Genomic DNA, 25,798 nt, shown 5'->3' on the forward strand with positions numbered 1-25,798 from the left:
GAACACTGCCAGAGATTGACGGATTTGATTCTGCCCTCAATGCCAGAGGCATAACGGGCAGTAGGTAAGTAATAATATTTCTGGGTACTTCAATGTCTTCTGAATGCACCACAGTTTATAATCTGTTGTCATCAGATTTGTAAATGGCTCAGATATCAGAGCAAAAAATATATCAAAAGGCATAATCTGAGAATATTCAAGAATGAGGTCAAACACATTATCACATTTAAAATGAGAATAGTTTATTGAAAAGCAGATGCATTATATTCAATATTTGCTGGATTATTTTAAGCAAACTACAGTAAAGCTTCATCCAAGACAAGGGTGGCTGTGGGGTGACGTGGTCTCAATTAAAGCAATCCTCCAAGACCAGTTCCCATTCCACTGAGGTTGTGTGAGACTAGAACTAGAGGTCACAGAGTAAGGGTGAAAGGTGAAATATTTGAGGAGAAACTTCTTCACTGAGAGGATAGTGCAAGTATGAAACAAGTTGCCAGTGGAAGTGGGGGATGTGGTTTGATTGCAATATTTTGTATAAGTATTGTACTGTGTAAAAGTCCCAGACGCCCTTGATTTATTTTATATATATATATATATATATATATATATATATATATATATATATATATATATATATTTCAGCCTCCACAGAACACTGATCTCAACAGCATTGAGGCTACCTCGGATTACCAGGAAGAACAGAAGCAAGTGTGACAGCCAAAGTCTGAAGAAGATCTGTGGCAAGTTCTCCAAGCTGCTTGGAACAACCTACCAGCCGATTTTCTTATAAAACTGCACGACCGTGTACCGAAGAGAATTGATGGAGTTTTCAAGGCAATGTTAATTAGATTTAGTTTTTTTGCTGTTTATACTTTCTCTTCATATTTTTCAATTTAATTTCCTTTGTTTGCCTAACTCTCGATCTCCCTCAGCTGTTGCACTATCTCCCTCACCATTTGTCACACTGACACATTCTGTATCATAAACAGTTATTGACTTTTGATCCTAGACTCCAATATCCAACTGGTTGATAATTAGTAACATGAATTACTAATGGTGGTCCTACCTCTGACCCGGGGATACACAACCACCATCCCCCAACCAGATGAAAATCCATTTTCCCCTTCTCTTCATTCAGGATTTGATCCAGTAAAACATTCCCAAACCACCTTGGTGACCCTCCCAGTGGAGACATTCATCCCTGTCCTGCATCTTCTCATAACAGTAAGTGCTGATGTTAACAGGGACAGTTATTTCACTCTCGCTGTCAGCGCTGAGTCTCCAGGAGTTACAGTAGTGCGCCATGGAGATTACAGCTTGGCTCACCCTTGTTTAATGAAGATTTCATCAACATGTGTACATTGAAGGTAATTTCAGCTGTTCCTCTTCAACTCAGACTGCAAACTTAATAGTAATCAAGAAGAATGAATCAAAAGTATTTTGGTGGGTGATTTGTTTAAAAGCCATTAATTTTTAACATAGAAATGAATAAAACTTAAAACAACAGAAATTCTGCAGATGCTGGAAGTTCAAAGCTAATGCACAGCAACACTGAATGCTGGTGGAACTGAGCAGGTCAGGCAGCATCTATGGAAATAAATAAACTGTCGACGTTTTAGCCCAAGACCTCTCCTCAGGACTGGAAAGGAAGGGGGCAGACACTCGAATAAAAAGGTGGAGGGAGGGGATGGAGGATAGTAGGAAGGTGATATGTTAAGCCAGGTGGGTAGGAAAGGTAAAGGGTTGGCGAGGAAGGAATCTAACAGGAGAGGAGAGTGGACGATAGGAGAAAGGGAAGGAGGAGGGGACCCATAGTGAGGTAAGAAGAGATACAAGCCCAGAAGAAGAGTAAAGAACGGATGTGGAATGTTTTTTAAACCAAACAATTCTTTCTCTCCCACTTCTTCTATTCCCCACTCTGGCCTCTGACCTCTTCCTCCTTGCCTATCGCCTCCTCCTTCCCATTGTCCAATAGTCCACTCTCCTGTCCTATCACATTACAGCACCAAAACAGCATACCCACAATGCTAGACAGAGCAACACAGAACACAGCAATTGACAAAGTAACAATAGAACGACAAGCCCCTTTCCTCTCTCCCACCTGTCCACCACCTCCCCACACACACACACACACACACACCCTCCAGTGGATTCACAGACATTGGGCCATCGACTCCCCTGTGGACTATCACAGAATCACAGACTCGAGCCTCTGTCAGAGGACACATGGTGATAATGATCAGTTGATAAAAGGGGCAGAACAATGACCGATGAAACTTAATCCCAACGGGTGAGATGCACAGAGGAGAACGAATAGGAGTGGGACAAACAAACGAACAGTATAATTTAGAGATACTAGCGATGAACAACTAAATGCTGGCACCTGTAAAGCCCACAAGCCTTGAATAAATGTGGAATACTAAAAATAGTTTGTTCGAGAGTGAATGTTGATGTCTGATCCTGGTAAACTAGAGTGTCAATGGACACCATAAACCAGTGCAGAGAAGATGCTGGGCATGTCCAACAGTGTATGAACATTCCCAGATCATCTGAACAATGCACACAAGTCCAGGAGAATCAGATTGCTGCGGATCCTCCTGAAGGAGGAGACTAAGATCAGAGGGCACAGCCTCAGAATAGAAGGATGTCCCACTTAGAACAGAAATGAGGAGGAACTTATTCAACCTGAGGGTGGTGAATCTGGGATTCATTGTCACAGATAGCTGTGGAGGCCTAATCGCTGTGAAAATTTAAAATGGAGATTGATAGGTTCTTGATTAGTAAGGGGTCAAAAGTTACAGGGAGAAGTCATGAGAATGGGGTTGAGAGGAATAATCAATAAATTAGCCATAATGAAACGGTGGAGCAGACTAGACGGGCTGAATGGCCTCACTCTGCTCATGTCTTGTGGTCTTTTGCGCTTAAAATAAGGAAGCAGGTCTGAGTGGAGACTTGCACAATGTTTCAATCTCATTTAATGTTTCTCACTCACACTGAAGCCGAGGGATCCAATTACATCCAGGCCATTGTCTATTCAAGGACCTGGAAGCAAGGTGGATCCCCATCATTATCATATTATTATATGATACATCATTATCATATCTGTTGGTGAAGAAGAGAACTGTCTTAGCCCAGTGTTCTTTCTATCTATATAATCTATCATCACTGAATGCACCACCTCCTCCCCTTAATGGCTGCCATGTAACATGATAAAATAGGCCGTACTCAGCATGGTTTCCTCAAGGGAAAATTTAGCCTGACAAATCTTGGATTTCTTTGTAGAAATAAGATGCAGGATAGGCAAAGGAGAATCAGTTGATGTTGTGTACTTGGATTTTCAGAAGGCATTTGACAAGGTGCCACACATGAGGCTGCTGAACAAGCTACAAGCCCACTGTATTACAGGAAAGATTCGAGCATGGATAAAGCAGTGGCTGACAGGCAGGAGGCAAATAATGGGAAGAAAATGAGTATTTTCTGACTGGCTACGAGTGGGTAATTGTGTTCCACAGGGGTCTGTGTTGTGACTGATTCTTACTACATTATATGTCAATGATTTGAATGATGGAATTGATGGCTTTCTTGCAAATTTTGCAGATAATATGAAGATTGGTGCAGGGGCAGGTAGCTTTGAGGAAATAGGGAGGCTACAGAAGGATTTAGATTAAGAGAATGGGCAAAGAAGTAGCAGATGGAATACAGTGTCGGGAAGTGTCTGGTCATGCACTTTGTAGAAGAAATGAAAAGGTCAACTGTTTTCTAAATGGAGGGCAAAATACAAAAATCTGAGGCACAAATAGATTTGGGAGTCCCTGTTGTTGAGGAGGATGGACATTGGGGTACTCTGTTCTGGCTCCTTAAGCCCTTTCCTCTTCCTGACCATCACGCAGTCTCCTGTGTCCTGCACCTTGAGTGTAACTACCTCTCTATGTGTCCTGCCTATCACCCCTTCAGCCTCCCAAATGTTGAGAGTTTATAAAACACTGGTGAGGCCTCATCTGTAGTATTGTGTGTAGCCTTGGGCCCATTATCTTTGAAAGGACGTGTTGACACTGGAGAGGGTTCAAAGAAGGTTCACAAAAATGATTCCAAGATTGATTGGTTTGTCATATCAAGGGTGTTTGCCGGCTCTGGGTAATGTACGGAAATGAGAAGGAGTTTCTTTCGCCAGAGAGTGTGAATCTGTGTAATTCATCATATGGGAGGAGGGCAGAAAATTGGGGCTGAGAGGGAAAATAGATCAGCCATGATGAAATGGCAGAGCGGAGTTGATGGGCCAAATGGCCTAAATTTGCTCCTCTATCTTCTGGCCTTCAGCCACCAGCCACCAGCCACCCCCAATCAAATCCTGCCATTATCCAACATCAACTGCCGCACAATCCATCCTCCAGTGCCCCTCCCAATCCTGCTTCGGACTTTACCGAGACTGTCTCCACAGCTCACTTCCTCCACAATCCCATGCCAGGAAATGATCAAGGAAGGCACTTGGCCACGAGCCCATGTCCCCAGCTTTGAGAACAGGGTAATATTGGGGGACATTTATAGAGATTTACTTGGGGAATGGTTTGGATGTCCATATTTGGGAGATTGGGAGGAAAAGGAGCACTCACTGTTTTCTTACAACACCGGATCTACTTGATCTAATGACAGTAGAGCAGAACAAACGGTACAGCTTTGGAAAATATTCCACAGTCTTTTACAGACACAGTCTGAGGGAGAAATGCACTTGAGGGCTGATGTCAGAAAACTCCTTCGCAGGCTGCTGTTGCATCAGGAGGGAACTTCTAACAAGTGGGTCATTACTCCCCAGGGTTGAGTAAATGAGATGGGCAGGGGGTCAAAGTAACAGAGACAGAAGCCTCAGAGTTGTTTCACAAAGCACAGCATGGTGGAAAGGGAATCGAGAGTTCATTTGGATGGAGAAACATGTAACATCTCTCAAACTGAACTATTGGAAGCTGTTGTTATCCATGTAACCTCCTGCCTCCTTTACCAGGGAAGGGTAATCTCTCCTTACTAAAAGCCAATCAAGATACCATCAATAAGTGACAATGATCTCCGGGAAACAATGGAAAACTGGAGTGTGTGAGGAAAGGGATTATTAAGCGAAATCATTCAAGTCTTCCTCCAATATTTCCTCAAATGCTGCTTGTGTTCCTGCTTGCACAGCATCTTCAATTTCTTTCATTTCTTCTGGTGTGGCAGGGGGTAGCAAAACCAACACACTGTTTCGAATTCTGTCTATTCTCGCCTGCACACGCTCTTCATACTGTGCTTTGTTCTCCTTTACAAGACCTTCAATGGCTTTCGCTGCTTTATCACAGTCTAAACCAAATTTCTCATGCTCCACTTCAAATTTAACGTGATCCCGATTTGGGTCGAGACCCAATAATTTCCCCAGGCTGTTGACCCGGTCCATCAGATGATGGGTGGAGACCTGCACGTATGTTTCAGCGATCATGTGCACAAGGCTTGCAATATTAGTGGCTTGAGAGATCTCTGTGTACAACATGTCCTGGATCAGCTGGTTTTGTGAATAGCCAGAGGAAGCCGCTTCACTGTACTGTATGAATTTGTGAAGTGATGGGTTCAGGGAACATTCGATCAGGTTTGATATCATGGTGAAGAAGAGAACCATCTTACCCCATTGTTCTTTCACACGGCCCAGTGCGTCCAATCCCTTCAGAAGCATCTCCACAGTTTTATCAAAATCTATTTCCTGAATATTACAGCTCTTCAGAGTTTCCAGGACCTCTTGCAGTTCTTCATTATTCTTCTTTATATTCTCAAAGCTCTTCTCATACATCTCCTGTGCAGCTCGTAGCTGTGCTGAGGACTGTTCCACTTTGATTCTGGCATTGAGGCTGGCTGTCTGTAAACCACTGAGTTCCTCTGCTGGCTCAGCTTTAGACATGTGCGGTGGAGTGGCTGTTACACCCATGTTCCCTGCCTTTGCCTTGCAGCGAGAGGTGAATGTCGTTGTATCCTGCATCACTTGTTTGATCTTCACAGCTAGATCAGCCATTGCCACTTCATCAGCTGGTTTAGACTTCTGCAGGTTTTCCAGACCCTCACATATTCCAATTCCCTTTTCACAGATCTTTAAGGCTGCAACCTTCTCAGGGCAATCACCGCCATTTCTTGCCTCCTCCTGCAATTTCTCCAAGTTCTGTTTACACCAGTGTAACATTTTAATTTCATCCCTACTGTTCAGTTTCTTCATGTTAATTTTCAGATCCTTGGTCTGGAAGGGATAAAGCCTTTGTATAAAAGCCTCCAGGGAATCTGCTTTATTAATGATATCATTCTCAGCTTCTCCAATATTCTTTGGATCGTTTTTGCATAACTTATCTGCAACAAAACCTACAGCCTTACCTACAGCCTTGGATCCTTCAATGGCCAGTACTTTGAGAACTCCTCCGGTGATGAATAAACTGACAGCCTTGGTTGTTGTTTCTGCCATCGACATTGCCACAGCGTTCCAGCCAACTGGTATAGAATCCATACTGGCTTTGTAATCTTCCTGTGCCTGCTTCAGTTGTGATTCCAGTTTCTTGTGATGCTCTTCCACCATGGCTTTAGCCTCTCTTGCTGCTTTCTCCTTCATTTCAGTCAGTTCCTTTTTGATTTTTATTTCATGTAATTGTTGTTCATACACTCCTTTCGAGCTTGTGCAGGCCTCCAATAGTTCGTTGATGAGATGGATGACCCCAGTGAACTTCTCCTCCACAGCTGTGGAGAGCTTCAAGCATTTATCTGCAGTGGATTTGATGCTCTTCAGAGGAATCGGTAGGAAAGTTTCAGTGACCTTTGGATCTTTCTGCATGAGGAACTTCACGACATCCCTCATGTCAGTGGGGACGTTCACAGCGAGAAGCCGGATTTGATCCATGTTTTTGTGGGCTTCCTGAAAAGCACGCCAGCCCTCGTTGCTCACTTGCACTAAAGAGGCACGGAATGATTTGGGATACTTCATGCACTTAAACCCTCCCTCAGGCACCATCTTGTCAATTGCAAAGTCCTCTCCTGCAGAAAGGAATATAATCTCCCCTAAGATGGCAATAGAGAGTGGGCCAGGCATCAGGAACTGTTCCCAGTTACTGTATGGCTGCAACATCAAAGCATTGTCCTCCCTGACATCAGATGCTTTGGCAACACTCCTCTCGGCCTTCTTTATGGCAGCAACAGATTTGTATTCCTGAGTCGCCATGGTTACCCTCCTCTTCTCCTGCAAGGGAAATAGTTGTAGTAAACACAGGATGTTACAGGGGTCAGTTATGGGGCATCTCTCCCCGCCCCCCCCCCCCCCCACCAAATGACAGAGTGACTCACAGACAGGAGTAATCTACATCCTCCTGATATCCACTGGAAGGGTGTTGGCATGTCCTGGTGTCCAACCAAATTAAGCCACAGCTCTTGAGGATTTGAAACAGGAGTTTCCACAGTTCACTGAATATCCAAGTGAGACTCATTTTTATTTCTAATTAAATCATTGAATCATAGTTTTCTCCCATTTCCCAGCACTCTGTCCATGATCTGACAGCTAATGGCTGTCAAGATGTTATCTGGGACCTGTTTATGTGTAGTAACAGTCTCTGCCTCCATCCCCTCTCAGGTGCTATACCTCTGAGCTTTAATCTCCTGTATCCCTTCAGAAACTAACCAGTCAAGAATCTATCAACCTCTGCCTTAAATATACAAAATGACTTCACCTCCACAGCTGCTTGTGGCAAAGAATTCCACAGACTCACCACTCTCTGGCTAAAGGAATTCCTCCTCATTTCCATTTTGAAAGGATGCCCCTCCATTCTGAGGCTGTGTCCATCTGGTCTTACGCTCTCCCACCATAGGAAACATCCTCTCCATATCCGCTCATCAAGCCCTTTCACCATTCGATAGGTTTCAATGAGATCACCTCTCATTCTTCTGAATTCCAGTGATTACTGGCCCAGGGTCATCAAACGTTCTCCATATGACAAGCTACTCAATCCTGAAATCATTTTCAAAAATTTTCTTTGAATCCTCTCCAGTTTCAGCATGTCCTTTCGAAGATCAGGGGCCCAAAACTGCTCATAATACTGCAAGTGAGGCATCATCAGTGCTTTATAAATTCTCAATATTGCATCCTTGCTATTATATTCAAGTCCTCTTGAAATGAATGCTAATATTGCATTTGTCTTCCTTACCACAGACTTAACCTGCAAATTAACCTTTAGTGAATCCTGTACAAGTTCTCCCGTCCCTTTGCGTCTCACACTTTTGTATTTTCTCTCCATTCAGAAAATAGTTAGCCCTTTAATTACTTCTCCCGAAGTGCATGACCATACATTTCCTGACACTTCATTGCCCATTCTTCTTATGTCTCAGTCCTTCTGTAGCCTGCCCAAGTCTTCAAAATTACCTGCCCCATCTACCCATCTTCAAATCAGCTGCAAACTTTGCCACAAAAAATATCAATTCCATCATCCAAATCATTGACATATAACGTAAAAAGAATTGGTCCCAACACAGGCTCCTGTGGAACAGCAATCATCAGCAGCCAACCAGAAAAGGCTCCATTTATTCCCACTCTCTGCCTCCTGCCAATCAGCCACTGCATTCTCCATGTTAGAATCTTTCCTGTACTACCAAAGGATCGTTGCTTGTTAAGCAGTCTCATGTTTGGAATCTTAAAGACCTACTGAAAATCAAGTGCACAACATCCATTGATTCTCCTTTGTCTATCTTCCTTTTTGTTTCTTCAAAGAGTTCCAACACTCGTCAGGCAAGATTTTCCCTTGAGGAAGCCATGCTGATCATGGCCTATTTCATCATGAGCCTCCAAGTACCCTGAAACATCATCTTTAGTTTCCTTTCTTTGGCCTCTCCCTTACTGAATAATGGAGTGACATTTGCAATTTTCCAGTCTTCCGGGACATTTCAGAATCTAGTGATTCTTAAAAGATCATCACTAATGCCTCCACAATCTGTTCAGAACTCTGGGTGTACACCATCTGGTCCAGATGACTATTCACCTTCAGACCTTGCTGCTTCCCAAGAACCTTCTCTCTGGCAGTGGTAACTTCACGCACATCATGACTGCTCACATCTAGAGCTTCTGCCACATTGCACAGTGAAGAATGATGCAAAATACTTATTCAGTTCGTCGTCTCTCATTACTACCTCTCCATTGTTTTCCAGTGGTCTAATTTCCACTTTTACCTCTTTTACACTTTATGTAACGGAAGAAACTTCTGGTATGCTCTTTAATATTATTAGTTAGCTTACTTTCGTATTCTATCTTTACCTTCTTAATAGCATTTTTAGTTTCCTTCTGTTTAAATACTTCACAATTCTCTAACTTCCCGTGAATATTTGTTCTATTATATGTTCTCTCTTTATGCTGGCTTTGACTTCTATTGTTGGCCATGGTGGTGTCATCATTCCTTTTGAAAATCTCTTCCTCTTTGGCATGTATTTATCCTGTGCCTTCCAAATTGCTTCCAGAAATTCTCACCATTGCTGCTCTGCCATCATCCCTGCCAGTGTTCTTTTCCAATCAATACCAGCTGACTCCTCTCTCATGCCTCTGTAATTCCCTTTACTCCACAGTCATACTGATATTAGCTGACTTTAGCTTCTCCTTCTCAACTTTCATTGTGAATTCGATCAGATTATGATCGCTCGCCCCTTTGGGTTCTTCTACCTTTCGCCCTCTAATCAATTCTGGTTCAATACACAACATCCAGTCGAAAGTAACTGATCCCCTTCATTGGGATCAACCAGGAGCTGCTCTAAAAAGCCCCCTCCTGCAATCCAGTACCAATCTGATTTTCCCATTGTACTATTGTAATATTGTCCTTTTGGCACACATTTCTATCTCCCATTGTTATCTGTAAACCATATCATTCCTACTGTGTGGGGTCTGTATGCAACTCCCATCAGGGCCTTTTTATCCTTGCGGTTCCTTAGCTCTATCCACAATAATTCAACACCCTCTGACCCTATGTCACTTCTTTCTAATTGTTTGATTTCATTTATTACCAACAGACCCAAACCACCCCCTCTGCCTTTCTGCCTATCCTTTTGATAGAAGATGCCTCCTTGGACATTAAACTCCCAGCTATAATATTCTTTTAGCCATAATTTAGTGATGCCTACAACATCATACTCTGCCAATCTGCAACTGTGCTACAAGTTCATCTACCTTATTCCATGTACTATGCACATTCAAATACAACACCTTCAGTCCTGTATTCACCCCATTCAATTTTGTCTGTCATTTATGTTGTAACGCATCCTGTTGACTTCAATTTTGCCCCATCATCAGTCTCTCCTCACTACACATTGCAGTGAAAGTCCATCATTTCTTCTCAGCCTCATCATGGCTTTCATTCTCCATGAAGCATACAGAATGGTCTTCCTGGCCATTGGATCTCACCGTAGATCTCATCTGCCCAATCATCTGAAGCTGGCCTCACATGTTATGACAAGCATGTCCCTACCTCACTGGGATGTGAAGTCTACTGGATGCCCTCACCTGTTTAGCCTGCCTGTCGAGGTGGTGCACTGTGGTGTGGCTGTGTTACATGCAAAAGCTACTTGGAACTGCAGGTCAGTGTTGACTGTCTGGTGGGGACCAAAGGTGAGTGAGTTGCCCCAGATCAGACAAGCTCTTACACCAGAGATGCTACCCCTCCTTCGAAACCCCGTACACCCAACTTGTCTAATAACAGGGGGTTTAAAGCTGTTTGAGTCCAGTGGTACATGCTTTCAGTCTTTCAAGACTGAGTGCATTAACCCTATCTATGTCTCTCATGATCTTACACACCCCGAAAAGATCGCCTCAGTTTCTTACACTATCAGGAATAAAATGCTTTCCTGTCCAACTGTACCCGTGTCTCTAGGCCTGGCAGCAAACTTCTCAAGCTTTTCTGTGCTCATTTCAGTTTAATAACATCTTTCTGACAGCAGGACAACTGAAACTGAACCCCAGCTTTTCACTCTAACCCGTACATGTGACAGTAATAAACAAATTCCAGTTCTAATTCCAAAACTCGAAATGTGACCACACTCGCATAGTCTGGAAGTTATATAAAATTCCCTTTGGGCCTCTGGTTTGGTGATATTAAACCTGATTCTGAATCTGATCTGGGAATTGCATTGAGTTCTGGTTGGAGTTCTGTCGACATTTGGAGAGGGTACAGAGATGTTTCCCAGGACGCTGCTTGAACGAGAGGGGATGCACTATAACAAGAGTTTGGACAGATTTGGTTGTTTTCTGAGACAATGAAAGCTGAGTACAGATCATGATATAAGATTATGAGGGGCATATATTGATTATCCAATATCCATCTTTTCCTGGTTTGTGAACGTCTGATACCAGAGGGCATGTATTTGACATGAGAAAGCAGAAGTTGAAAGGAGATGTGTGGGGCAAGTGTTTTTTAACTGTTACATACCCCGTAACTGGGTTGCCAAACCAGCAGAAATGGATCACTCAGTTGGAGTCTGGATTACTGGAACTAAGAAAGTTTTATTAAAGAAATAAGCAACACAGTACTCTAATAGTAAGGATATAAATGCAACAGGTTAGCAATGAATAAATACACATGTACACAGAACTGGGATAATAGGATCAATCAAGCTCTATCGCAGTCTAGGGGTAAAATGTTCAATCACAAGTTACAGGGTTCAGTTTAGTTCAGTTCGCAGTAATCGCCGTTGTGCCGTTGGGGAGAGAGAGAACAAATGAATATTCAAATCGTATTCCAAACAGACCTTCGATATTCCTCGCAGTCAGCTTCCGGGCGAGCCCTTTGTAATGTCTTCTGAGGTCACTGACCGTGACCCCTCCGTTTCAGATACGATCGTTCCTCTGCAGTGAACCCGGCATCCAGGCAAGGGCGGACACACACACCAGGTTCCCGTCGACCGAATCTTTCCACCCTGTGCATGTATGGCTGGTCCCGCGACCGTCCTCCAAAACTCCCACCGACTTGTGGGGGCGCACCGCTTCCAGGGTCTCGATACCTCTTGGTGTCTTGCATGGTGTCTGTTGCCTTAGCGAACCTGTCTCTTTTTATCCCCCTGTTGGGCTATCGCCTGTCCATCACTTCAAACAGTTCAGGATCAAAGGAGCCGGTCTTGACGATACGCAGACCGGAGTCTCCTTCCGTTAAATTCTCTCGTCTCTTCATTAACATTTCCAAATGCTGCTCCATTGTCTTACTTATCTCTCTCTCCTGAAGACAGGTGGCAGATGAACTGATGATCCCACTTGTGATAGCACAGGACAGTCAACATCTTAGACTATGGGTACCTTTGTAACCCTCTTTCGTCACATAACACACAAAGCTATGTGGGTGGCTGGAATGTGCTGCCTCAGGAGATATTGAAGACGGGCATTGAAGAGGCTCTTAGTATGTGAATGTAGGTGAAATCAAAGGATGTGGCATTGCATAGGCAGAGGGGATTAGTTTAGTTTGGTATTTCATTAATTCATTTGATTAATTTGGCACAACATGGAGGGAGGAGGACTTTATAACCATATAACAATTACAGCACGGGAACAGGCCATCTCAGCCCTTCTAGTCCATGCCGAACTCTTACCCTATGCTAGTCCCATCGACCTGCACTCAGCCCATAACCCTCCATTCCTTTCCTGTCCATATATCTATCCAATTTAACTTTAAATGACAACATCGAACCTGCCTCAACCATTTCTGCTGGAAGCTCATTCCACACAGCTACCACTCTCTGAGTAAAGAAGTTCCCCCTCATGTTACCCCTAAACTTTTGTCCTCTAACTCTCAACCTATGTCCTCTTGTTTGAATCTTCCCCACTCTCAATGGAAATAGCCCATCCACGTCAACTCTATCAATCCCCCTCATAATTTTAAACACCTCTATCAAGTCCCCCCTCAACCTTCTATGCTCCAAAGAATAAAGACCTAAGTTGTTCAACCTTTCTCTGTAACTTAGGAGATGAAACCCAGGCAACATTCTAGTAAATCTCCTCTGTACTCTCTCAATTTTATTGACGTCTTTCCTATAATTCGGTGACCAGAATTGTACACAATACTCCAGATTTGGCCTTACCAATGCCTTATACAATTTCAACATTACATCCCAACTCCTATACTCAATGCTCTGATTAATAAAGGCCAGCAAGTCAAAAGCTTTCTTCACCACCCTATCCACATGAGATTCCATCTTCAGGGAACTATGCACCATTATTCCTAGATCCCTCTGTTCTACTACATTCTTCAATGCCCTACCATTTACCATGTATGTCCTATTTTGATTAGTCCTACCAAAATGTAGCACCTCATATTTTCCTGCATTAAGCTCCATCTGACATCTTTCAGCCCACTTTTTTTAGGTTATGAAGACATGCAGTCCTCTTTTATTGTCATTTAGTAATGCATGCATTAAGAAATGATACAATATTTCCTCCGGTGTGATATCACAAAACACAGGACAGACCAAGACTAAAAAAACTGACAAAACCAAATGATTATAACATATAATATAACATATAACTGTTAGTCCTGACGAAGGGTCTCGGCCTGAAACGTCAACTACACCTCTTCCTACAGATGCTGCCTGGCCTGCTGCGTTCACCAGCAACTTTGATGTGTGTTGATTATAACATATAGTTACAACAGTGCAAAAATACCATATCTTGATGAAGAAGTCCATGAGCACAGTAAAAAGTTCAAAGTCTCTCAAATGTCCCACATCTCACGCAGACAGGAGAAGGAAGAAAAACTCTCCCTGCCATGCCCGACCACAATCCGCCTCTGAGTCATCCGCAAACTTTGAGCCTCCAAATCAGCTCTGTGACACCGAGTACTGAGCGCCATCTCTGTCCGAACGATTCGACCTCAATCTCGGTCGCCAACGGCAGGCAGAGCCGGGGATTTTGAGGCCTTCCCTCCGGAAGATTCCTGACTGTGCAGTAACAACAGCTGCGAACGAGCGTCTCAGAAATTTCTCCAGATGTTCCTCTATGCTTTCACGTCCGTCTCCAACAAATCAGAATTGTCCACGGCCCCTATTTAATGGATACGATATCATTTTTCACCGGAGGGCTGTGCACACTGCTCTCTCTCCTCCCGCCGATACTCATTTCTAACTGTCCTAAATCTCTCTGCAAGTTTTTAAAACCTACCTCATCATCCACAACATCACCTATCTTAGTATCATCTGCATACTTACTAATCCAATTTACCACCTCATCATCTAGATCATTAATATATATGACAAACAACTTTGGACCCAGTACAGATCCCTGAGGCACACCGCTACGCACCGTCCTCCAATCTGACACAGTTATCCACCACTACTCTCTGGCATCTCCCATCCAGCCACTGCTGAATCCATTTTACTACTTCCATATTAATGCCTAACGATTGAACCTTCCTAACTAACCTTCTGTGTGGAACCTTGTCAAAGGCCTTACTGAAGTCCATATAGACAACATCCACCGTTTTACCCTCGTCAACTTTCATAGTAACCTCATCAAAAAATTCAATAAGATTTGTCAAACATGACCTTCCACGCACAAATCCATGTTGACTGTTTCTAATCAGACCCTGTCTATCCAGATAATTATATACATCATCTCTAAGAATACTTTCCATCAATTTACCCACCACTGACGTCAAACTCACAGGCCGATAATTGCCAGGTTTACTTTTAGAACCCTTTTTAAACAACGGAACCACATGAGCAATACGCCAATCCTCCAGCACCATCCCAATTTCTAATGACATTTGAAATATTTCTGTCAGAGCCCCTGCTATTTCCACACTAACTTTCCTCAAGGTCCTAGGGAATATCTTGTCCGGACCCGGAGACTTATCCACTTTTATATTCCTTAAAAGCACCAGTACTTCCTCTTCTATAATTGTCATACTTTCCATAACTACCCTACTTGTTACCTTACACAATTCAATATCCTTCTCCTTAGTGAATACTGAAGAAAAGAAATTGTTCAAATTCTCCCCCATCTCTTTTGGCTCCGCACATAGCTGTCCACTTTGATCCTCCAAGGGACCAATTTTATCCCTCACTATCCTCTTGCCACTAACATAACCGTAGAAACCCCTTTAATTTATTTTCACCTTACTTGCCAAAGCAGCCTCGTATCTTTTTAGCTTTTCTGATTTCTTTCTTAAGATTCTTTTTACATTCTTTAAATTCCTCAAGTACCTCATTCACTCCAAGCTGCCTATTTATTGTAGATATCTCTCTTTTTCTGAACCAAGTTTCCAATATCCCTTGAAAACCATGGCTCTCTCAAACTTTTAACTTTTCCTTTCAACCTAACAGGAACATAAGGATTCTGTACCCTCAAAATTTCACCTTTAAATGACCTCCATTTCTCTATTACATCCTTCCCATAAAACAAATTTTCCCAATCCACCCCTTCTAAATCCTTTCACATCTCCTCAAAGTTAGCCTTTCTCCAATCAAAAATCTCAATCCTAGGTCCAGTCCTATCCTTCTCCATAATTACACTGAAACTAATTGTACTGTGATCACTGGACCCAAAGTGCTCCCCAAAAAATACCTCCGTCACCTGCCCTGTCTCATTGCCTAACAGGAGATCCAACACTGCCCCTTCTCTAGTTGGTATCTCTATGTATTGCTGCAAAAAAACTATCCTGCACACATTTTACAAACTCCAAACCATCCAGCCCTTATACAGAATGGGCTTCCCAGTCTGTGTGTGGAAAATTAAAATCTCCCACAATCACAACCTTGTGCTTACTACAAATATCTGCTACCTCCTTACAAACTTGCTCCTCCATTTCTCGGTCCCCATTAGGTGGTCTATAATACACCCCTATAAGCGTCACAACACCTTTCCTGTTCCTCAAATCAACCCAAATAGCCTCCCTAGATGTCCACTGATCTATCTTGCCAGAGCACCGCTGTTATATTTTCTCTGACAAGCAATGCAACACCTCCCCCTCTTGCCCCTCTTATTCTCTCACACCTGAAGCAACAAAATCCTGGAATATTTAGTTGCCAATCACACCCTCCTGCAACCACATTTCACTAATAGCTACAACATCATATTTCCAGGTATCAGTCCATGCTCTGAGCTCATCCACCTTTCTTACAATGCTCCTAGCATTAAAATAGGTGCATTTAAGAAACTCTCCACCTCCAACTCTGTTTATCCGTAATTGACCAAACAACTTTGTTATCTTTTTCTTCCTTTTCCCCTACATCAACCTCCCCTCTCCTAGTCTCCTTAATTTGATTCCCTCCCCCCAACCATTCTAGTTTAAAGTCACCTCATTGCCCTGGCAAATCTCCCTGCCAGGATATTGGTCCCCCTATGATTAAAGTGCAACCCGCCCCTTTGTACAGGTCACACCTGCGCCAATAGTGGTCCCAATGATCCAAAAACCCGAATCCCTGACCCCTGCTCCAATCTCTCAGCCACGTATTTATCCTACATCTCATTGCATTCCTACTCTCACTGTCGCGTAGCACAGGCAGTAATCCCAAGATTACTACCTTTGACGTCCTTTTTCTCAACTCTAACTCCCTATATTCTTCTTTCAGGACCTCTCTCCTTTCCCAACTTATGTCATTGATTCGAAGAAGGAGTCTGAGAGTCTGAGTGGGAGTGCCGAGAAAGAAATATTTGAAATTTTCGTTATTTTTTTTTTCTCCAACGGCGTTCTCAGAGGCGGGACTGCGCAGGTGTGTGACGTCGGGCAGTGCAGCGCGGCAGATTTAAAAGGAACAGAGCCTCATAGAGCGGGCAGCGTAGTTTGCAGGCGGCAGAGTGAGCCGGTAGCAGAGTGAAGACTTAAGGGCTTCGGCTCAACGTGCTTAGGCGGAAACGGGCGAGGCGAGGAAGGTTTGGCATTCATTTTCTGTTGTAATTTGAGGAGAGGGGCAGTATGAGTGTGAGGGCAGTTTGCTGTTCTCGGTGTCGGATGTGGGAGGCCCTGGAGTCTCCAAGCCTCCTGGCGTCTACATCTGCGCCAAGTGCATCGAGATGCAGCTCCTAAGGGACCGCGTTACGGAACTGGAGCTGCAGCTCGATGACCTTCGTCTGGTCAGGGAGAGTGAGGAGTTGATAGAGAGGAGTTGCAGGCAGGTGGTCACGCCGGGGCCACGGGAGGCAGACAAGTGGGTCACAGTTAGGAGTGGGAAGGGGAAGAGTCAGGTAATAGAGAGTACCCAGGTGGCTGTGCCCCTTAACAATAGGTACTCCTGTTTGAGTACTGTTGGGGGGGACAGCTTACCCGGGGGAAGCGACAGTGGCCGTGCCTCCGGCACAGAGTCTGGCCCTGTAGCTCAGAAGGGTAGGGCAAGGAAGAGCAGGGCAGTTGTGATAGGGGACTCGATAGTAAGGGGGTCAGATAGGCGATTCTGTGGACGCAGTCCAGAGACCCGGATGGTAGTTTGCCTCCCTGGTGCCAGGGTCCGGGATATTCCTGATCGCGTCCAAGATATCCTGAAGTGGGAGGGCGAGGAGCCAGAGGTCGTGGTACATATAGGTACCAATGACATAGGTAGGAAAAGGGAAGAGGTCCTGAAAGGAGAATATAGGGAGCTAGGAAGGGAGTTGAGAAAAAGGACCGCAAAGGTAGTAATCTCGGGATTACTGCCTGTGCCACGCGACAGTGAGAGTAGGAATGCGATGAGGTGCAGGATAAATGCGTGGCTGAGGGATTGGAGCAAGGGGCAGGGATTCAAGTTTTTGGATCATTCGGACGTCTTTTGGCGCAGGCGTAACCTGTACAAAAAGGACGGGTTACACTTCAATCCTAGGGGGACCAAATCCTGGCAGGGAGATTAGCGAGGGCTACTGAGGTGACTTTAAACTAGAATGGTTGGGGGGTGGGAATCAAATTAAAGAGGCTAGGCGTGAGGAGGTTAGTTCACAACAGGGGGATGGGAACCAGTGCAGAGAGACAGAGGGGTGTAGAGTGAGGGTAGAAGCAAAAAGTACTAAGGAGAAAAGTAAAAGTGGCAGGCCGACAAATCCAGGGCAAGCATTAAAAAAGGGCCACTTTTCAACATAATTGTATAAGGGCTAAGAGAGTTGTAAAAGAGCGCCTGAAGGCTTTGTGTGTCAATGCAAGGAGCATTCGTAATAAGGTGGATGAATTGAAAGTGCAGATTGTTATTAATGATTATGATATAGTTGGGATCACAGAGACATGGCTCCAGGGTGACCAAGGATGGGAGGTCAACGTTCAGGGATATTCAATATTCAGGAGGGATAGACATGAAGGAAGGGGAGGTGGGGTGGCGTTGCTGGTTAAAGAAGAGATTAATGCAATAGAAAGGAAGGACATAAGCGGGGAAAATGTGGAATCGATATGGGTAGAGCTGCGTAACACTAAGGGGCAGAAGACGCTGGTGGGAGTTGTGTACAGGCCACCTAACAGTAGTAGTGAGGTCGGAGATGGTATTAAACAGGAAATTAGAAATGTGTGCAATAAAGGAACAGCAGTTATAATGGGTGACTTCAATCTACATGTAGATTGGGTGAACCAAATTGGTAAAGGTGCTGAGGAAGAGGATTTCTTGGAATGTATGCGGGATGGTTTTTTGAACCAACATGTCGAGGAACCAACTAGAGAGCAGGCTATTCTGGACTGGGTTTTGAGCAATGAGGAAGGGTTAATTAGCAATCTTGTCGTGAGAGGCCCCTTGGGTAAGAGTGAACATAATATGCTGGAATTCTTCATTAAGATGGAGAGTGACATAGTTAATTCAGAAACAAAGGTTCTGAACTTAAAGAGGGGTAACATTGAAGGAATGAGACGTGAATTAGCTGAGATAGACTGGCAAATAACACAAAGGATTGACGGTGGATATGCAATGGCAAGCATTTAAAGGTTGCATGGATGAACTACAACAATTGTTCATCCCAGTTTGGCAAAAGAATAAATCAAGGAAGGTAGTGCACCCGTGGCTGACAAGAGAAATTAGGGATAGTATCAATTCCAAAGAAGAGGCATACAACTTAGCAAGAGAAAGTGGCTCACCTGAGGACTGGGAGAAATTCAGAGTTCAGCAGAGGAGGACAAAGGGCTTAATTAGGAAGGGGAAAAAAGATTATGAGAGAAAACTGGCAGGGAACATAAAAACTGACTGTAAAAGTTTATATAAATATGTAAAAAGGAAAAGACTGGTAAAGACAAATATAGGTCCCTTACAGACAGAAACAGGTGAATTGATTATGGGGAGCAAGGACATGGCAGACCAATTGAATAATTACTTTGGTTCTGTCTTCACTAAGGAGGACATAAATAATCTTCCAGAAATAGTAAGGGACAGAGGGTCCAGTGAGATGGAGGAACTGAGAGAAATACATGTTAGTGGGGAAGTGGTGTTAGGTAAATTGAAGGGATTGAAGGCAGATAAATCCCCAGGGCCAGATGGTCTGCATCCTGGAGTGCTTAAGGAAGTAGCCCAAGAAATAATGGTTGCATTAGTGATAATTTTTCAAAACTCATTAGATTCTGGACTAGTTCCTGAGGATTGGAGGGTGGCTAATGTAACCCCACTTTTTAAAAAAGGAGGGAGAGAGAAACCAGGGAATTATAGACCGGTTAGCCTAACGTCGGTGGTGGGGAAACTGCTGGAGTCAGTTATCAAAGATGTGATAACAGCACATTTGGAAAGCGGTGAAATGATCGGACAAAGTCAGCATGGATTTGTGAAAGGAAAATCATGTCTGACGAATCTCATAGAATTTTTTGAGTTATTAATTGGTTAGCAGACAGGAAGCAAAGAGTGGGAATAAACGGGACCTTTTCAGAATGGCAGGCGGTGACTAGTGGGGTACCACAGGGCTCAGTGCTGGGACCCCAGTTGTTTACAATATATATTAATGACTTGGATGAGGAAATTAAATGCAGCATCTCCAAGTTTGCGGATGACACGAAGCTGGGCGGCAGTGTTAGCTCTGAGGAGGATGCTAAGAGGATGCAGAGTGACTTGGATAGGTTGGGTGAGTGGGCAAATTCATGGCAAATGCAATTTAATGTGGATAAATGTGAAGTTATCCACTTTGGTGGCAAAAATAGGAAAACAGATTATTATCTGAATGGTGGCCGATTAGGAAAAGGGGAGGTGCAACGAGACCTGGGTGTCATTATACACCAGTCATTGAAAGTGGCCATGCAGGTACAGCAGGCGGTGAAAAAGGCGAATGGTATGCTGGCATTTATAGCAAGAGGATTCGAGTACAGGAGCAGGGAGGTACTACTGCAGTTGTACAAGGCCTTGGTGAGACCACACCTGGAGTATTGTGTGCAGTTTTGGTCCCCTAATCTGAGGAAAGACATCCTCGCCATAGAGGGAGTACAAAGAAGGTTCACCAGATTGATTCCTGGGATGGCAGGACTTTCATATGAAGAAAGACTGGATGAACTAGGCTTGTACTTGTTGGAATTTAGAAGATTGAGGGGGGATCTGATTGAAACGTATAAAATCCTAAAGGGATTGGACAGGCTAGATGCAGGAAGATTGTTCCCGATATTGGGGAAGTCCAGAACAAGGGGTCACAGTTTGAGGATAAAGGGGAAGCCTTTTAGGACCGAGATTAGGAAGAGGTTCTTCACATAGAGAGTGGTGAATCTGTGGAATTCTCTGCCACAGGAAACAGTTGAGGCCAGTTCATTGGCTATATTTAAGAGGGAGTTAGATATGGCCCTTGTGGCTACGGGGATCAGGGGGTATGGAGGGAAGGCTGGGGCGGGGTTCTGAGTTGGATGATCAGCCATGATCATAATAAATGGCGGTGCAGGCTCGAAGGGCCGAATGGCCTACTCCTGCACCTATTTTCTATGTTTCTATGTTTCTATGTACCTATATGTACCACGACCTCTGGCTCCTTTCCCTCCCACTTCAGGATCTCTTGGACGCGATCAGAAACATCCCGGATCCTGGCACCGGGGAGGCAAACTACCACCCGGGTCTCTGTTCTGCGTCCACAGGATCGCCTATCTGACCCCCTAACTATTGAGTCCCTTATTACTATTGCTCTCCTCTTCCGTTCCCTATCCTTCTTAGCTACAGGGCTGGACTCTGTGCCAGAGGCACGGCCAGTGTTGCTTCCCCCAGGTAGGCTGTCCCCCCCAACAGTACTCAAACAGGAGTACTTATTGTCAAGAGGCACAGCCACAGGGGTACTCACTATTACCTGATTCTTCCTATTCCCCTTCCTAACTTTGACCCACTTGTCTGCCTCCCTTGGCCCCTGTGTGACCACCTGCCTATATCTTCTCTCTATCAACTCCTCACTCTCCCTGATAAGACAAAGGTCATCGAGCTGCAGCTCCACTTTCCTAACACGGTCTCTTAGGAGCTGCATCTCGACGCACCTGCACAGATGTGGATGTCCGGGAGGCTGGGAGACTCCACTACCTCCTACATCCGGCACCGAGAACAACAAGCTGCCCTCACACTCATACTTCCCCCTCTCCTCAAATAACAGAAGGGAAAAAATGAAAAATCAAACCCTCTTCGCCTCGCCCATTTCTGCCTAAGCCCATTTAGCAAAAGCCCTCCAGCCTTCACTCTGCTCCCGGCTCACTCCGCAGCCTGCAAACTATGCTGCCCGCTATATAAGGCTGTGTTCCTTTTAAATCTTCCTCGTTTCACTCTCCGACGTCACACGCCTGCGCATCCTGCCTCTCTCGACGCCGATGAAAAAAACCAAAAAATTTAAAAATGGTTTCCTCCACACTCCTGCTCTGAATCCTCAGTCTTCCTTCTCCGAATTTCCTGTACTGTACCCTACTGTGTTCAAAGGTTTTTATAGCTGAACAGATGTTTCCTTTATATCATTGCAGCTGCAAATTAATGATATCAAAATGGAAACAGAATGTAGAGCTGCTTTTCCAGGAAACAGCAGCAGACAGTTTTAACTTCGTTTAGTCCTGATCGCCTCATTATAGAAAGGATATGGAAGAATATTCAGCCAGAGACATTTTCCCAGGGCAGTAATACAAGAGAACAAAACTTTAAGGAGATTGTAGGAGAGTATTGGGAGGATATCAGGGACAAGTTTTTTTTTATTAAACAAAGAGTGGCGGTGCATTTCATTCACCCACCAGGGGTTGGGGGTATATTCAGATGCATGATGGACATTTAAGAGTCTCTAAGATATGCACGCACACACACACACACATTTGCAATTTTCCAGTCTTATGGAACCATGCCAGAATCTAGTGATCTTGGAAGATCATTATTAATGCTTCTACAATCTCTTCCGCTACTTCTTTCAGAACCCTGGGCTGTACAGCGTCTGGTCCAGACCTTTCAGTTTCCCAGGAATCTTCTCACTAGCGTGACGGGACCCTGAATTACCCCTATTAACTGTGCTTTTGAAAAGAGACAGAGAGACAGAGAACGAACTAACAGTTGGACTGTCACTTTAAGGCACTGGTTAACTGTTGGACTTGTGCTGGAGTTGGAGACAGCACCGAGCAGCTCGTAAGTTGCTATGGTGACTGAAGGCTGTGTTATTTAATGAACACTCGATGTTATGATTTTAGGCAGGTTGTTGACACTTACTTCAGGGATTTTTGCATGCTTGCATTTCTTCACAAAGGGAGAAAGGAGGAGTTATTTGAATGACAGATGGTACCCAGTACGGTGAGATAAATAGGAGGTCAGATGATACAGACCTCAGACACATGTTTGGACACTGAATGAGCATTGTTGTGCCCACAGAGAAAGTGGGTTTTGGAGGATCGATCAGGCGGATCAATCCATCGCTCTTGCAGTGGAAAGAGGAAAAGGGTTGACTGGTGGGAAGTTGTCCATGTGTCCACCCTCGCCTGGGTGATAGCTCCACCACAGAAAACTGGTCCCCTTTGTTAAAGTCACAGTCGGTGACTTTTAAAGGATTTCGGAGGACAACGAGAAGATCAACGGCGTCAGCCCACCTGAAGACTCAAATCTCTCCCTCTTTCTCTCTCTCCATCACTATTCAACTCAATACCACGAACTGATCTGAACTTTACTCATCATCGTAAGACTATCTTTTTAGACTTAAAGAAGCTTGGTTTTTCATACATATATTTCCACACTTACTGATATACAAACGTACTTACTTATATAGAACCATACAAACTACAGCACACAAACAGGCCTTTTGGAGTTCTTCGCTGTGCCGAACCATTTTCTGCCTAGTCCCACTGACCTGCACACGGACCATATCCCTCCATAGACCTCCCATCCATGTATCTGTCCAATTTATTCTTAAATGTTTAAAAAGAACCCACATTTACCACCTCATCTGGCAGCTCATTCCAGACTCCCACCACTCTCTGTGTGAAGAAGCCCCCCCAATGTTCCCTTTAAATTTTCCCCCCTCACTCTTAACCCATGTCCCCTGGTTTATTTCTCCCCTTGCCTCAGTGGAAAAAGCCTGCTTGCATTCACTCTGTCTATACCCATCATAATTTTATATGCCTCTACCAAATCTCCCCTCATTCTTCTACGCTCCAGGGAATAAAGTCCTAACCTATTCAACCTTTCTCTGTAACTGAGTTTCTCAAGTCCTGGCAACATCCTTGTAAATCTTCTCTGCACTCTTTCAACTTTATTTATATCCTTCCTGTAATTTGGTGACCAAAACTGAACACAATACTCCAGAATCCACCTCACCAATGCCTTACACAACCTCACCATAACGTTCCAGCTCTTATACTCAATACTTTGATTAATAAAGGCAAATGTGCCAAAAGCTCTCTTTACGACCCTATCTACCTGTGATGCTACTTTTAGGGAATTTTGTATCTGTATTCCCAGATCCCTCTGTTCTACTGCACTCCTCAGTGCCTTACCATTAACCCTGTATGTTCTACCTTGGTTTGTCCTTCCAACGTGCAATACCTCACACTTGACTGTATTAAACTCCATCTGCCATTTTTCAGCCCATTTTTCCAGCTAGTCCAAGTCCCTCTGCAGGCTCTGAAAACCTTCCTCACTGTCTACTACACCTCCAATCTTTGTATCATCAGTAAATTTGCTGATCCAATTTACCACATTATCATCCAGATCATTGATATAGATGACAAATAACAATGGACCCAGCACTGATCCCTGTGGCACACCACTAGTCACAGGTCTCCACTCGGAGAAGCAATTCTCTACTACCATTCTTTGGCTTCTTCCATTGAGCCAATGTCTAATCCAATTTACCACCTCTCCATGTATACCTAGCAAATGAATTTTCCTAACTAACCTCCCATGCGGGACCTTGTCAAAGGCCTTACTGAAATCCATGTAGACAATATCCACTGCCTTCCCTTCATCCACTTTCCTGGTAACCTCCTCGAAAAACTCCAATACATTGGTCAACATGACCTACCACGCACAAAGCCATGTTGACTCTCCCTAATAAGTCCCTGTCTATCCAAATGCTTGTAGATTCTGTCTCTTCGTACTCCCTCCAATAACTTACCTACTACCGACGTTAAACTCACCGGCTATAATTTCCCGGATTACTTTTCAATCCTTTTTTAAACAATGGAACAACATGATCCACTCTCCAATCCTCCAGCACCTCACCCGTAGACAGCAACATTTTAAATATTTCTGCCAGGGCCCCTGCAATTTCAACACTAGTCTCCTTCAAGGTCCGAGGGAACACTCTGTCAGGTCCCGGGGATTTATCCACTTTAATTTTCCTCAAGACAGCAAGCACCTTCTCCTTTTCAATCTGTACAGTTTCCATGATCTCACTACTTGATTCCCATAATTCCATAGACTTCATGCCAGTTTCCATAGTAAATACAGATGCAAAAAACCTATTTAAGATCTCCCCCATTTCCTTTGGTTCCGCACATAGCTGACCACTCTGATCTCCAAGAGGACCAATTTTATCCCTTACAATCCTTTTGCTCTTAATATACCTGTAAAAAGCTCTTTGGATTATCCTTCACTTTGACTGCCAAGGCAACCTCATGTCTTCTTTTAGCCCTCCTGATTACTTTCTTAGGTATTTTCTTGCACTTCTTATACTCCTCAAGCACCTGATTTATTCCCTGTTACCTATACGTTTCATACAACTCCCTCTTCTTCTTTATCAGAGTTACAATATCCCTTGAGAACCAAGGTTCCTTATTCCTATTCACTTTGCCTTTAATCCTGACAGGAACATACAAACTCTGCACTCTCAAAATTTCTCCTTTGAAGGCTTCCCACCTACCAATCACATCTTTGCCAGAGAACAACCTGTCCCAATCCACGCTTTTTAGATCCTTTCTCATTTCTTCAAATTTGGCCTTCTTCCAGTTCAGAACCTCAACCCTAGGACCAGATCTATCCTTGTCCATGATCAAGTTGAAACTAATGGTGTTATGATCACTGGAACCAAAGTGCTCCCCTACACAGACTTCCATCACTTCTCCTAACTAGTTTCCTAACAGGAGATCCAATATTGCATCCCCTCTAGTTGGTCCCTCTATATATTGATTTAGAAAACTTTCCTGAACATATTTTACAAACTCTATACCATCTAGACCCCTAACAGTATGGGAGTCCCAATCAATATATGGAAAATTAAAATCCCCTACCACCACAACTTTATGTTTCCTGCAGTTGCCTGCTATCTCACTGCAGATTTGCTCTTCCAAGTCTCGTTGACTATTGGGTGGTCTGTAATACAATCCCACTAATGTGGCCATACCTTTCCTGTTTCTCAGCTCCACCCATAAAGACTCAGTAGACAAGCCCTCTAATCTGTCCTGCCTGAGCACTGCTGTAATATTTTCCCTAACAAGCAATGCTACTCCCCCACCTTTCATTCCTC

At 44.0% G+C, this 25,798-nt stretch overlaps 1 protein-coding gene across 3 annotated transcripts in view; it reads right to left on the reverse strand.

Moving 5' to 3' along the window:
- Window positions 1-246: 246 nt before the first annotated feature.
- The window catches only part of LOC140201127 (uncharacterized), a 105,921-nt gene continuing 80,369 nt past the window's right edge, over window positions 247-25,798 (reverse strand). For all 3 annotated transcript variants that reach the window (XM_072264753.1, XM_072264754.1, XM_072264755.1), the window contains exon 3: window positions 247-7,228. In XM_072264753.1, the coding sequence (XP_072120854.1) occupies window positions 5,102-7,210 (2,109 nt within the window). In that variant the 5' untranslated portion in view covers window positions 7,211-7,228 and the 3' untranslated portion in view covers window positions 247-5,101. The remainder of the gene's footprint in view (window positions 7,229-25,798) is intronic.

The sequence above is a fragment of the Mobula birostris genome, chromosome 8, assembly GCF_030028105.1.
Source record: "Mobula birostris isolate sMobBir1 chromosome 8, sMobBir1.hap1, whole genome shotgun sequence".
NCBI classification, from domain to species: Eukaryota; Metazoa; Chordata; class Chondrichthyes; order Myliobatiformes; family Myliobatidae; genus Mobula; species Mobula birostris.